Here is a 14694-nt window from a genome sequence, read left to right on the forward strand (position 1 = left end):
GTCTAAGGGAGGTACCCAGAAAAACCTGTCAAAATTTCAAGAAGGAGGGAGGAGGGTGGAGGGAAGTGGAATATGCAGGAAATGGAATGGGTGGGAGTGGTTTCTATGCCTTTTTCTTTTTGGCTACCCCCCCGTGTAAGGGGGAAAAGCCTTTTGTATTATATGTATGTATGTGATATACTTGTTACTTGAAGTTTAGATTTCTAGGGTCCCGTTCCACTGCTGATACAGCTATTTTCAGGGCCCCACCTTATATCTTCTTTTTAGTATTTGTAGTTGTTTCTAATACACTTTTCGTTTATAACTTTAAGTTGTAGCATTCAATGAGCAGACGGGCCTTCGTTTTCTTTTTAAACGTCGTTTTACTATCACTCCTCTTTATGTCATAAGGCAGTCCAATAATATAGCCCCGGTTCACACCTTGCAAAAGCTCTAAAACCCCATTATCCTCTGGTCATCTGATCGATGCGGGTCTAGACAATGTGTTCGCATCGTAGATGTTTCTAGTACTTTCGTAAAAGATCTCTTATATATCCTAGTTTATCAAATTTTAAGGCTTGGCAAATCAAGACATATCCTATAAACAATTACCGCCTTTATTAGTAACCAGTGCAGTTCAATAAATGTCGGTGTGATTCTTGCTCGCTAAGGCAAACCTTTAATCATTCTTGTAACCCTGTTCATATTTTGTAACCACATCAGAAAATAATTTGGTAGGCCGTAATAAAAGGAGTTACAATAATGGAAATAAGCTTACATCCTTGCATGTTTTTTTTGTGTTATCCTCGGCAATAGTAATTGTTATTTCGAATTATGTGTTCATTATCCGCATTTCATATATATTGATGCATTGCCAAATACAATTATTATTATTATTATTATTATTAGTAGTAGTAGTAGTAGTAGCAGCAGTAGTAGTAGTAGTAATCACATTGCTATAAACAATGTAATTATTTTCTGACCTAAATGGCATCCTGTTCCTCTTATTACATTGTTAATTTGATAAAAAAAAAATGTCAGATTACAGTGACACTTCTAAATCACCACTTTTTCATTTCCATATTAGTCCCACTTAGTCACATGATGGACATTTCAAATCATTTATCTTCGCGACTATAAGCACTCTGATTTGTCATCATTTAATTCAAATTGCTTCATATTCATCCAGACCTTGATTTATTTCACGATGTCGAGGTTTCATTCTTTTCCCAATATATTACTCAGACATCTGTAGAATTGAGTATCATCGGCGAATAACTTAAATTGATTTTCATTATTTTTTTTCAAATGTGACAATTCAATAGTATAAGTGCAAAAAATAGGACCCAATGTATACCCCTCAATAGTGGTTTCGTGGCCGTTAAGGTTCTGTCAATTTGTACACAAAAAGTTCTATTTCCAAAATAACTTTCTAAATAGGGCAATACTCTTCAGTACTTTTCGTACACTGTTAAACTGGCATCTATTTTCGAGTTAGTGTAAACTCACTTCTAGTCTTTTCGGTACAGTCCTCTGTTGTTATCTAATTTTAATTCATTCCTGTTATTGCTGTCGATCTTTCATGTCATAAAATAATCGTGAGGATTTGAGATAAGGTCCACGACTCCACGTACAGTGTTTACAATGCTTGTAAGAATCTTACCGCGCCACGTCGGCATATGTTATTCTATCCAAACGTTGTTTGAAAACGCTATATCACCGTATACTTACACTTCTCCTCTAGTATTCTGGATAATCTCTGGAATTATCACTGTTAGACTCTTAGTTCACCTTTATTGTTTCTAGGCCTGGAATATATCTTTCAATAAATGTGGAAAAACAAAAACAGTGCGCATTATGATTGCGTATTGTTTGTTGACATTAGTCGGAACTTGGAATTAGGATTCAGTCAAACCTCAGCATGGCAGCAGCAGGAGAGTGGGAGTTAGTTGTCAAAAGTTCAAAGAAGTCGAAAAATAGCTCAGTAACAAATGGAAAACTCAGCAAAACGGAAAAAAGACAATTTATTGACTCCGCACCCCGTTTGACACTTACAGGTATGGTATACTGCACTCGTTCCATTGTGATAAATAGGTTACCGGGCAGTTGGAAATGGATTGAAACAGTGTATGTCAGACTCGTTCATGACCCCACTAATGCCATAAGTGATATATTTCAGTGTAATTATAATAGGAATACTTCGTAATACACGTACAGTTATTAGAAAGTGATAATTTCCTCATGATAATGGAAATATAAGTGGTGGTGGAGCTTGACACTTACCTATTTCAAGCTTACCTATTTCAATATAATGGGAAGTTAAGAGACTATTTTGCGTGGCTCCCATCTCTCTAACATATATTGAGTGTGAAAATTGATAATCTTTTTAAATTTTGTCAGTTTACATATTTTTATACATTTGTACATTTAATATATATATATATATATATATATATATATATATATATATATATTATATATTTTCACATGGATATTTTATGTGATAATATGGTAATATTCCAAGCCCCTGACAGGAGTTGAAAGTATAGGAAATTACTGCTAGTACATCAACCTTGGATGATAGAGTATTATTTCAAAACAGTAGTACTTAAAGATAAATGGAATAGTGATTAGCTTAATTATTTAATTAGTTTGTCAAGACAAGAGCAAATTCAGTATTTACATTCTTAACTACCCTAATTTGATGTTTCTCAAAAGAATATATTATTCCAAGGTGATACCACATAATATTAAATTCTACAGTGCATCATGTAAGGCACATAGACACCCCAGATGGACAAGTGTTTCTCTACAGGAAATTTCTTTTGGTTGAATAAGGTTGTTTGGTGAGTTTCCTTGACCACTAAAAGAGTTATTTGAGGAAATTAAGACAATAATATTGTCATGGAAAACTCAGTCACTGTCAATAAAGTGCCATGTTAATCAGCGTAACCATTGATTCGATGGTGTTTTGAAAAACCTAGCCAATATTTGTCAATAGTTAGGTCTTAACCTAAAACCACCTAACCTGACCAAATCCAGATCTTAAAAAGATTTAGGTACTGATGGCGAAATCTACAATATTAAGTGATCTTGCAACTCCAGAACCCGAACTAAACACAAATGTTCTCTCACTTATAGGTGACCTAACCATAATAACCTAGCACAGTGAATATGAAATAACAGCAAGGAACACCCAAGTCTATCTGAACAAATTGGAAAAATGGCTAATGAATAACTGAATGGAAGCTTCATCCCAGAAGTCATTATTGACGATACTCGCAACAGACAGCCATGAATATCTATATATTCTTATCAGTTGTTGACTTACCTGGCATGAACCCAGACTGTTCAGGTCTCTGAAATTTTAGCAGATGTGAACAATCCTATTTCAGCAACAGATTAGCAAACACCTTTCCTGGCACACTGATCAGTGTAATGTTGCAGTAGTTGTTGCAACCTACTGGTCCCTTCTCCCATTTCCCCTCTCTGATAGGGACAACCAAACCCTTTTTTCCAATCAGAGGGAATGATACCTGACTGTCAAACAGCAGACAGTACTGCATGCAACCTGTGAGTCATAGCCTCATCTTCAGCTTTCAGCAACTCCACACTGATGTTGCAGATGCTGTTTACCTTTCCATCCTTCAACTTACGACCTTTTACTTCTGTCAGAGATAGTGAAGATTTGTCTATCAGTGGATTGACAACTGCCACCCAAAAGCCATCAAGGGGAAGCTATCTGCTTGGAGGGTCACCCATGAGGAATTACTCAAAGTTCTTGGCAAAGGGGCTACACCCATCTATGCATGACACTAGCTGGCCATCAGCTGTACATACTATGCTTATCTTGGTCACAGATTTGAGTTTCTTTAGGGCTCAGTAAACAGGCCTGAGGTCATTTGCCTTAAAAGGGCTTTCAGTATCTTCAGCAAGTCTCCTGATATATATATACCCTTATCCATCCTTGTGAGAACTCTAGTCTCATGTTTCTGAGTCCTGTATTGGTCCAGTTTCCCAGCCATTCAGGCAGCATGGTCCAACTCTGTACTCCCCAGTGTCTCACACAATGCCACACCACTCCTCAACCACAGACACTCCTCAGCAGTTTTTGAAGTTTCATATTAAAGGTGTCTCACAGTTCTTCAAGGTCCTTAAGAGTGCCAAGTACAGTACTTCAGGTCTATTAGAGATTGCTATTCCATATATCTATGCATATGAATTATTCCTAAACTCCAGATGAAACTTAGGTGGGTTACATCTCTGGATTCTCCTGGATTTTGTATATAGTCTGAATGTTGTGACCACAAGTTGATGATCAGTCCCAATGATTTCAGTACCCCTTTAGGATCTTCCAGTGAGCTCTAACATGTATGTGTATCTTGTCTTGCCCATTACCTTGGCAGTACTATACCATATCCATTGGTGTGGATCTCATCTCTGGATCCAGGAACCAATAATCCTCAGCCTTCTGGAATTTTCAAAGTTCAGAAGAAAACTGTTTATGTGTCTGGTTTCAGAACCTTGGGGGGCCAATCCGCACTTCATAACAGCTCTGTTGGTGCCCATAATTGCATTGAAATCACCCAAAACAATGAGTGCCTAATATTTGGACGCTTACTGTGATAGGAACTCTGAAGCTAGTTCAATACATTAGTAAGCCTGAATTATCTTAAATCAATTATCTAGACTTTACAGGCAATATTTTAAATTAGTTCAATAGATTAGTAAACCTGAAATATCTTTAATTAATTACCTGGACTTTACATTGTATTGTCCAGACTTGCCCACCATTTTCACTAATTTGTCATCATGCATACACATATTTATATATATTTTCTCTTATATTCAGGAATAACAGAAGTCAAAGATGTTGGCAAAGAAAATAGACAACCCAAATCACCAAAAGTGGGTGAGCAAAAGAAGAAGAAAAAGTCAGACAAAAAAAAAGATGAACAAAAGGTACCTCCAAGGAGTTTAGAGGAAGCCATTGGACGAGTAAGTTTTAGGAAGTAGCTGTATGAGATCTTGAATATTCAAGTGGTAAAAGTCATATGTATTGGCTTTGTTACCTTTATATGTCTTAACATACATGGATGGAATTATCTGATGGGGAAAGACCAAGAATGGGATAGATTGATGGAATGAAAAGGGCCTTGGGTAAATGGGGAATGTCTGTTCAACAGGGAAGGGAGAGGGTGGGAGATAGGTATGAGTGGAGAATGGATGTTAATGGATGGATAACTGATGGCCCAAAGGGACCTTTCCCATGTCTTCTCTATTTCCTTATTAGGGAACAAGGGGGAAGGGTTGCCATGTAAATGAAATAAGGGGGACTTGCAGTAATGGGTATAAACTGGACAAATTTAGATTTAAGAAGGAAATAGGCAAGAATTGGTTTACTAATAGGGTGGTCGATGAATGGAATAAACTTAGTAAGCGCTGAAACTATCGGTTGTTTTAAAAAAACGATTAGACAACTTTATGGATGGGGACGACAGGTGGTGATGGATACGGAGCTGCCTAGTGTAGGCCTTATGGTCTTTTGCAGTCTCCTTTGTTCTTATGTTCTATAGCTGTTGGGTCTTGTTCCGGAGGTGTTGTGTCTTGCTATGTTGCCTCTGACCCAGGCAGTGGGTGGGGAACAAGGATGGACCTTTATCCACAAGGAACATAGAGTTTTTTAAAAGGGAAACTAATGGAGGATGGGTGCATGCCTTGAATTATTTATTTATTGCAGTGAGGATTGTAAGGTGGGTATGGGCTTTCACTTGGCCATTCCACTTGTCTATATACCATAGGCTTTTTCCCCCTTACCAGGGAGGTAGCCAAAGTCAAAAGGCATGTACCAACTCCTACACATTTCATTCCTATCCACCATCTTTTCCTCCCTCTCATCTTAGCTCTTTATGGATGATGGGAATCTCCACTTGTAACAGGGAAAAGGCCTTTTTGTAAATGTATTTACTTAATTGTAGTATACAGGAATGGAGCAATACCTGGGTCCTATCTCCTACTTCCCAGTATATCATGCCTAGCCTGAAGTTCATGTACTTTTCCAATTTGGTTTGTATCCTTGATTTTCAGTTATTAGATTTAGGCTAGAATTAATTTATTTTTCGAACTTGGGTTATATCACTTAAGCCATCCCTAGCATTTATGGATCTGTATGGAAAACTGTATTTCTTCACATTCTTTAGACGTGTAGTCTTCCGTAATTTGTTCTCATGCGCCGAATGGCCTATCGACTCTGGCACTTGGCCTTCAAGCCAAAAATTTCATAAATCAATCAATTAATTTGTTCTCATGATCTCTTAAAGCTCTTCTATCCTTAATCAAGAGATCTCTCCTGTCAATGTAATCTAACTCCTTTAGTGACATGAATACTGTAATAATATCACCTTTCTCTTCAATCTTACAATGTTGGCAGACCCAGTGCTTCTAGTCTCTCCTCATATGATTTGTCAGCCAGGCTTAGGACCAGTTTGGTTTCTACCCTTTTTGTACTCTTGCTTATATCTCACTCTGTGTGGGGACCATACCACTGACACATATTCCAGTCTGTGACGGATCAGGATTTTGATTAATTTTTTCATCATTTCTTTATCCATGTAGTGAAAAGCCATTTCATTTTTCTGCAGCAGTTCATATGTCTCTCTCCCACAATCCTGATATATCTGTCAGGTGTCAGGTTGTCTTATCAACCTTCCCTAATCTTTCTCGTCTTTTGGTTTTATACTGGATTCTAATCCTAAGGAATAGTTTAGAGATGGTCATTTGCAGCTATTGCGCATTTCCAGTACTTTTCATCTTTTGATATTGAAATTCATTTCCCATTCTTGGCTCCATGCAAAATTAGTGTCTGGATCTTTTTGCGGTAGTCTACAGTCCTTGTTTTTCAGTCTTCTCGTGATTTTTGCATCATCAGCAAACATGTTGCCATAGCTGGTTGTATCTTCCAACATGTCATGTCATTTTATGTATTTTTACTTAATGTTTGTAACCATTTTTGTATTGCAGGTTAATAGCACTCACCCACTCCCACCCATTCCACTCCCATCCACCATCCTTGTTTCCCTGTTATCTTAGCTCCTAGTGGATGAAGGGTCATCCCTGTCTCCAGCCCAGCATCCAGGTCAGAAGCAGTGCAGCAAGACACAGCACTTCCACAGCAAGGCCAAATGTTAATACAGTGTTAATATTTCAGTTAAGTGTTGGAGAAATGACCAACTTGATGGAAGTAGTTGTGTCACGTTTCAAAGACTCCCCCCTTATCTGGCTCAAAGACCTTGCATCTTACTTAAATGTTCGGGTCAACGTTTCTGACCATGACCCGGCCTTCAGGGGACTACCTGCAGATTACCCTATGGGCATCCTTGCACATGATGTCAAACAGGTAAGTACTTGTAGTAAAATAGCAAAATGTACTTACGCTCTGTTGAGTAGCACAGTTGGTTGAAGTCAGGAATGTACACAATGGATGGCTAGTCTTCTAAGGTTCAGTGGTGTGTTTTATTTGTTTGCCAAAATAAAGTTTGATTTATAGTATAAGATAACATTTGTTTTCTAACAATTTTTGACTATATTCCCCCACTTACGGTAGAACTGAAGACCAGTAATTGTTTCCTTGATCATCTTGCCAGTCTATTCCGCAGAAAGAGACTGATAATAAAATACAAACAACAGTCCAAAGTGTCTTGTTCGATAGTTCCATGGGAAGGCTATTGTGGGGTTGTAAATATCCAATCACAAAAATGTGGGATAGTAATTTATTGTTAATACAGGTAAACGTCGACTTACGATGGCCGCGACTTACGATTGTTCGACTTTACGATGACGACGACGACGACGACGATATGATAATTTAACCCCTTCCATACGGTGCCGCACACGTAGGCGTCATGAGGAGCAAGTGGATTCGCGACGCTGCCATATCGACGTCTTGATTATATTTATTGTAGTCGCCCCTGTGTTTTTACATTCTCTCAAATGATTCATTCTCTGTGGTTTTCAAAATTCGCGGGTGAAAGAGAGAACGATCGATATAAGCGGTGACTATATTTTATGATGCGAGTATTATTACGTCACGTCGTACCATTGGCTGCTGCCCGCGAGATTTAAGTTCCGTACTGAAAATACATATTATAGTGTTTGAATATGGTAAAAAGGATAAAAATAATCAAATAAACTACTGTACATGTTTAATAGGCTATATTCAGTATCTCTGGTGGTTAATATACAGGTAGGCTAGGTACAGTGACCACGGAACAGAGTGGGGATCGACTTACGATGAGATCGTCTTACGATGGCTCTATCGAAACCTAATGCCATCGTAAGTCGACGTTTACCTGTACATGTAAACATAGATATGTACATAAATACATAGATATCAAAGAACCTTTCCTCTATTTAAAGGTGTGGCTAAATCAGAATATAATCCTACTCCACACCCATGAATTATTTTTTCTTCTGGGTGTTTCAGTTTTTTTTTATTTTTCATATTTTCTATATTCCATTGTAGTTGTTGCTGAATACGCTGAAGCCTTGTCCTGATGCAGTATTGGCTTCTTTTCACCATCATTGTGTTGCTTCCATGGTTCATGAACAAGCCAAAGGGCTTGCAGTTACTGGCTACAAAATGTTTCTGCAGGTGAGTTGTTTGAATTTGTTGAGTGTTTTAACAGAAACCTGAATAGAGAGAGGGACATACACACAATCACATATGACTTCATATATGAGCTCTGTGCTCTCTTCAGGGAAGGAAATACCTGTTGAACCCAAGTCCAACACATGGTCCAATACCATGGTGAAACCCAAACAATGCTGCATTGAGTAGATATTTTCAAAACCTGCCCAACCCCGCACCTCCATCAGGAGGTGCAGTCCTGAGGGGCTGACATTTAGTCTCTGGACTTGGCCCAAGATAACTCTTTATTAATTTATTACTGTACTTATTACATATTTTCACACATGGGTGATGTAGAAACTGTCCCACACTTATGCAACACAGACAGCAATTCTATGTTTCTTCACTTAGAGATTAGTGGGAAGTTCTGGGGATTGTTGCCTTCCACTGTGGTGCTGTGGGTTTTCTACTTTGTGAAACTAGAGGCAGTGATTGATTGATTGGACCTACAAGATGGACAGTGGAGCTGCTCATTTTCAAAACCCATCAACCTCCTCACCTTCTTTTGGAGGTCTGGCAATTGGTCTCCAGGCTAGGTTCAAGATCTTGCTGTATAGTAGAAGCCCGATTTAACAAATCCCTAATCAGTGGAAGCCTGATTTAATGGGAGATTAAAATCAGTAACGGAATATCATAGCTTAACAGAAATGTTTTTGCTAAATTGGGTGCTTTTCTGTTATGCTGTACAGTACTGTAGTTTTATACATACATTAACATAGTTGTGTACACTGCTGGTGATATATATATATATATATATATATATATATATATATATATATATATATATGTATGTTTTTTTTACCATTTCCTTATGTTAATACATACTTACATATACCAAGGCTTTTCCCCCCTTACAAGGGAGGTAGCCAAAAAGGAAAAGGCATAAAATCATTCCCACCCATTCCATCCCTGAATACACTCCACAACCCTCCACCCTCCCTCTTATCATAGCACCTCCTGGATGACGGGTCATCCCTGCACCTTGTCCACTGCCCTGGGTCAGAAGCAGTGTCGCAAGACACAGCGCATCCACAGCAAGGCTGCTTCATTAAATCGGTGACCCCCCCCTCTCCATGCCCCCATGCATAAAAGGAGAAGATGTGGAGAAATCCCTTCGTGCACTCATGCATCACATCATCCATGTACAACCATTCACCATTCACCCCTATCTTCTGTCCTCTCCCGTCCTTCCTCAACAGACATTCCCCTCTTCCCCAAAGCCCCCCTCACCCCATCCATCCACCTCATCCTAGGACATCCCCTCATGTTCACTCCCTCCACATCTGCCTTCCATACCTCTTTTACTAGTCTTTCTTCACTCATTCTTTCCATGTGTCCAAACCATCTTATTTTGATATAACAGAAAAGTATGTTAAATAGGATTTCAATAACAAACACCTGATTTGGTGGAAAAATCAATTAGCGTACCCTCCCTTGGCTGAATTTGTTCTCTAAATCTGATTTCTACTGTATCAAGTTCATGTGTATTTGTTGCACCTTTTCACAGATGGACAACTGACAACCAGTGATGACTCCCCTCCTGCAGCTTTCAGTTGGTGATATAAAAGTCCCACATTAATACAGACCAAAGTTTCTTTCCAGAGATCTCTGTAGGGGAGCCCAAGGACTGTTACCAACCACTGTGAGGCTGCAGGTTTTCCACTGAGTGAAGCTCTAGGCAACACTTGGTATTGTTATTGTCTGGAAAATTAGTTAGATTTTTTATCATTGGATTGTACTTAATTATCTTTTTTCACTTCTTTTTGTATTAGCTGCTGGCTGCTCACCGCCCATCTGTGTGCCTCACATACTTGCCACAGTACATGGAACTACGTCATTCTTTCCAAAATCAGCCACCAGTATGCTTATCGCTGTTATGGGCCCTTGGGCAAGCAGGGCTTGGTGATTTTAACTTAGGTCTCAGAGGTGAGTGAGTTGTTACCTAATTATGGCATGGAACCCATTATATAAATTCTTGGAATCATCCTCTGAAGTTCATTTCATCCACACACATACACATTGTGGATATTAACAAATGACTACTGAATGGTCTGACATGATAGTCAGTTACCATAGGAGGGTATGCAATAGCACCTCATATGCATGTGAATGAAAAATTATTAGTAATTTTGATAATCTACTAGTTGTGGTATATAGTAAAATGTAAAGGATATAGAAAAATTGTGCAAAAATAGTATTTTCAAATAATTGTACTTTTCTTTTTTCAGTGTGGTTAGAGTTAATGGTTCCTTTAATTGGCTTAAAGAATTATTCTGCCTATGTGGTGGAATATGGATGTGCAGTCTTCAGTGGAGGTGGTGGAGGGGATGGATGTGAAGATCTGTTAGGAGTAAGGGAATTTTTCTCCATCTTAGACTTCACTTGGTGCTCGTCTGGTTCCTTGCCCAAACCAGTCCAACGACAGCTGTTTGCTCTGTATCCGAAAGTCAAGGTAGGTGTTGAATTTTATTTTACAGCTCGTATGTGGGTGTCAGGGTAATGATGATTGTTTACAGTGTATGCCAGCATGTAAGTTAACATTTGAAGCCTAAAAAGTCTCCAAAGTAAGAGATTGATCGATACACAGAGTATAAAATATGAACATCTACTTTTGAGCAGTAAAATAACAGAATAGTCTGCCTAATACTTGTGCACTTACCAAAACTCTTGGCAGTCCATCAAATTTATTTCCAATGTAACTTGGATTTGGTAATTGTTTAATATAATCTGTTGATCTCTCTATATACCAAAGGTCTTCCCCTTTATAAGGGAGATAACTAACCAAGGCATGCAACTATCCCACACCTATCCAGTGTTCATTTTTTTCCCCCTTTAATGTACATACATATCACCAAAAGGATGTTTGTCCTTGATAAGGGAGGTCTATCTATCTATATAGCAAGGGCTTTTTCACCCTTACCAGAGAGGTAGCCAAAATCAAAAGGTATATACCCACTCCCACCCATTTCATTCCCACCCATTCCACTCCCATCCACCACCCTTTCCCCCCTCTCATCTTAGCTCCTACTGGATGACAGGGTATCCCTGTATGTCGCCCACTGTCCTGTGTCGGAAGCAATAACGGAAGTAGCAGAGTCAAACTAGCCTGTTCCCACACTTGTCCAAAAATCTATCCGTTGTCTATCCCATCTTAGCTCCTGTTATATGAAGAATCTTACATAAAGGTTGTGATGATATTAATGGCTTTCACAGCATTAGGTAGCGGATATGTTTATGCCCAGAAATTGTGTTGATTCCTCCATCTTTTTAGCTGTGTGTAAGGACATTGCTGTTGACATGTAATTTATTTGCAGGTCCGTAGACCATTTTGACTGTAGGGATGGTGGGCGTGGACCCTGCCGATACCGAAGAAATTAAGTTCTCGAAGGTATCGGTGGTTGTGTTGCACACTTTTAATGAATTGATTTGTGAATAAGTAAGATGATCCTATACTCACTTTGCAAATGAATAGGTACTTAAGCAGTGGCAAAAGTGTGCTTATAGTCAAGTGATTTAACCTGATAGCTGCATTATAAAACATATTGTGGAGCCATGGGCCTTGTCCAAGAGAGGCCTAGGACAGCAGATTGATTTATTGACATGTTATAATCAGCACACTGCTGTAATGTGTCATATATTGCCAGAGGCAGAGATGCACTTTGTGTTCCACTAATATGTAGAACCTTAACTCTGTATGGTGGTCATTGGCATTTCATTTATTGTGTTTCTATCATTCACTTAGTGTCTAGTCTTCCATTATGAAGGGTAAATATAAATCTCAACCATGTGACCATTATCTGATCTTGTTAAGCTATACAGAATGTGTAAGATACAAACACCTAGGGGTTATTAGTGTTAACAAAATTTTTAGACATTCTTCTCTCTTACATGGCAGAAAGTTTGTCACCAAAATACACACTCTTGATCTTGTTTACTGCTCATTCTTTGAGTGTACCTCCTACACACATAATGTGATTTCCTTATTATGAGTTAAAGTAAGGTGAATTCCGATCTTATTTCTTTTCCATACTTTTGCATATCTTTCACATCATAAGAGGAAAATTTGTAAAGGAGAACAATATAGTAAACCTGTTTTTCTGATAAGAAATGGACAGAAAATATTGTGTGCAGTTGTCAGGTTAATTGTGATTATCAAGTTGTATCATTCTCGGCATAAGCTCAGTGAATTCTTTGAACATCTATAACTGCCTCTTAAGATTTCTTTGCTTGTTCAAAATGCCAGATTCTATTTTGATATCAAAAGTTGCTACAGTGCATGCATTTGATGATAATTATATTTTTACTAGCAAATTGCCAGAATATTTGAGATTTGAAATAAGAAAATACACTTAGCATTTTAGGGATAAATTCATACCCCATTAGTTTATGATTCTGTAAAAAAAGATTACCAATCAAGAAAACTATAGTGGTAAATTGTGTGTATAAGTTTTGGATAAATTTAGAATTTGTGCCTGCCATCCCTATAGCGATAATGAGTGTTGTTTGCTTATTCATGATCACTAGCTCCGGGTTTCTTGTGTAAGAAACCTCGAGCTACAAGATAGTCACCTGGTCTCTTGATTTATTCATACACCTTTCAGGGATGTATATTCCTGTCAGTGGTGTGAAATGTTGGGTGTGGAAGATGATATACCCCATTTCTTTATCATGGTGTGAAGCATCAGTGATAGGTACCTGTTTGTGGTGATCCTGTAAGATGGAGAGTGGAGCTGCCCATTTTCGAAACCTGTCAATCCCTTCTCCTTTATGTGGGGGTGCTTGTCGACACTCCGTCTTCAGACTGCCCAATATCTCTTTGAACTTTATCTTTATTTCTTGCACCTGTTCACACATGGAGAGGTGATACTATTCAACTCATAACGGAAGAGTGCATTATACTCAATCATACACGCAAGCAACACAACATGCACTCTATAAAGGATTTGTGGAAAAACCCTGTTTCGGCCGTGGCATTCCTTGAGGAGACGTGACTGCTCAGACAGACAGTCTAGGGAACGACAACAACAATAACAACTGGCAACTGCTTCCCTCTTCTTACTGTCTTCAGCTATTGGCAGAAACAACCCTACACTGGTACAACACAGACAACAACCCAAAGATTCTTTTTAGAAAGATTTGTTTGAGGCCAAGGACTGTTGCTAGTTGCTGTGGAGCTTTGGCCTTCCAGTCATTGAAAATCAAGGCAACAATTATTTTTAATATTGTAGTATGGTTTGGACACATGAAAAGAATGAATGAAGAATGATTAGTAAAAGAGGTGTGGAAGGGAGAGGTGGAGGGAGTAAACATGAAGGGGCAACCAAGGGTGAGATGGATGGATGGGGGTAAAAGGTGCATTGGGAAAGAGGGGAATATCTGTTGGGGAAGGAAGGGAGAAGACTGAAGATAGGGGTGAGTGGAGAATGGTTGTGTATGGATGATACTGTGATGCAAGGAAATGGGTGGGGGTCATTATGTTTGAATGATATTTTGATGCAGCCCAAAGGAATTTCTCCCTGTCTTCTCTTTTTCTGCATGAAGGGACAGAGGGGGGAGGTTGCTGATTAAATGAAGCAGCCTTGGTGTGTCTTGGTGCATTGCTTATGACCCAGGGCACTGGGCGAGATGCAGGGATGACCCATCATCCAGGAGGAGCCAAGAAAAGAGGGAAGGAGGGGTGATGAATGGGAGAGGAGTATGTGGGGATGAAATGGCTGGGAGTGGATTTATGCCTTTGACTTTGGCTACCTCCCTTCTAGAGGGGAAATAGCCCTTAGTATATGTATGTAGTATGAGTGGGGCATGTGGGGGCAGAAATTTTATGGGTACAAATTTCACAAGAAAACGATGATTTGGTTTAACGTCACAAACTTCCCTCTATCAGGAGGCTAGGATGGTGCCCCTTACGGTGGAGTTTGTAGTGTGTAATTTAATGAATCATGCCCTTGGTTCAACTCGCCCCGAGCAGGATTCGAATTTCCATCATCTCGATCTCTGTCACAAGTAACGACGCCCTAACCTGCTCCGCC

General features: G+C 39.0%; 1 protein-coding gene across 1 annotated transcript in view; it reads left to right on the plus strand.

Annotated features, from left to right (window-relative positions):
• The first annotated feature begins 1815 nt into the window (after positions 1 to 1815).
• The window catches only part of Tmem214 (Transmembrane protein 214), a 47529-nt gene continuing 34650 nt past the window's right edge, over positions 1816 to 14694 (plus strand). The window contains exons 1-6 of the mRNA XM_076201373.1: positions 1816 to 2036; positions 4832 to 4977; positions 7187 to 7375; positions 8501 to 8629; positions 10438 to 10591; positions 10894 to 11117. Coding sequence (XP_076057488.1) covers positions 1901 to 2036; positions 4832 to 4977; positions 7187 to 7375; positions 8501 to 8629; positions 10438 to 10591; positions 10894 to 11117 — 978 coding nt within the window. The 5' untranslated portion in view covers positions 1816 to 1900. The remainder of the gene's footprint in view (positions 2037 to 4831; positions 4978 to 7186; positions 7376 to 8500; positions 8630 to 10437; positions 10592 to 10893; positions 11118 to 14694) is intronic.

This window comes from Oratosquilla oratoria, chromosome 18, assembly GCF_046742065.1.
Source record: "Oratosquilla oratoria isolate Oo_2021 chromosome 18, ASM4674206v1, whole genome shotgun sequence".
Lineage (NCBI taxonomy): Eukaryota > Metazoa > Arthropoda > Malacostraca > Stomatopoda > Squillidae > Oratosquilla > Oratosquilla oratoria.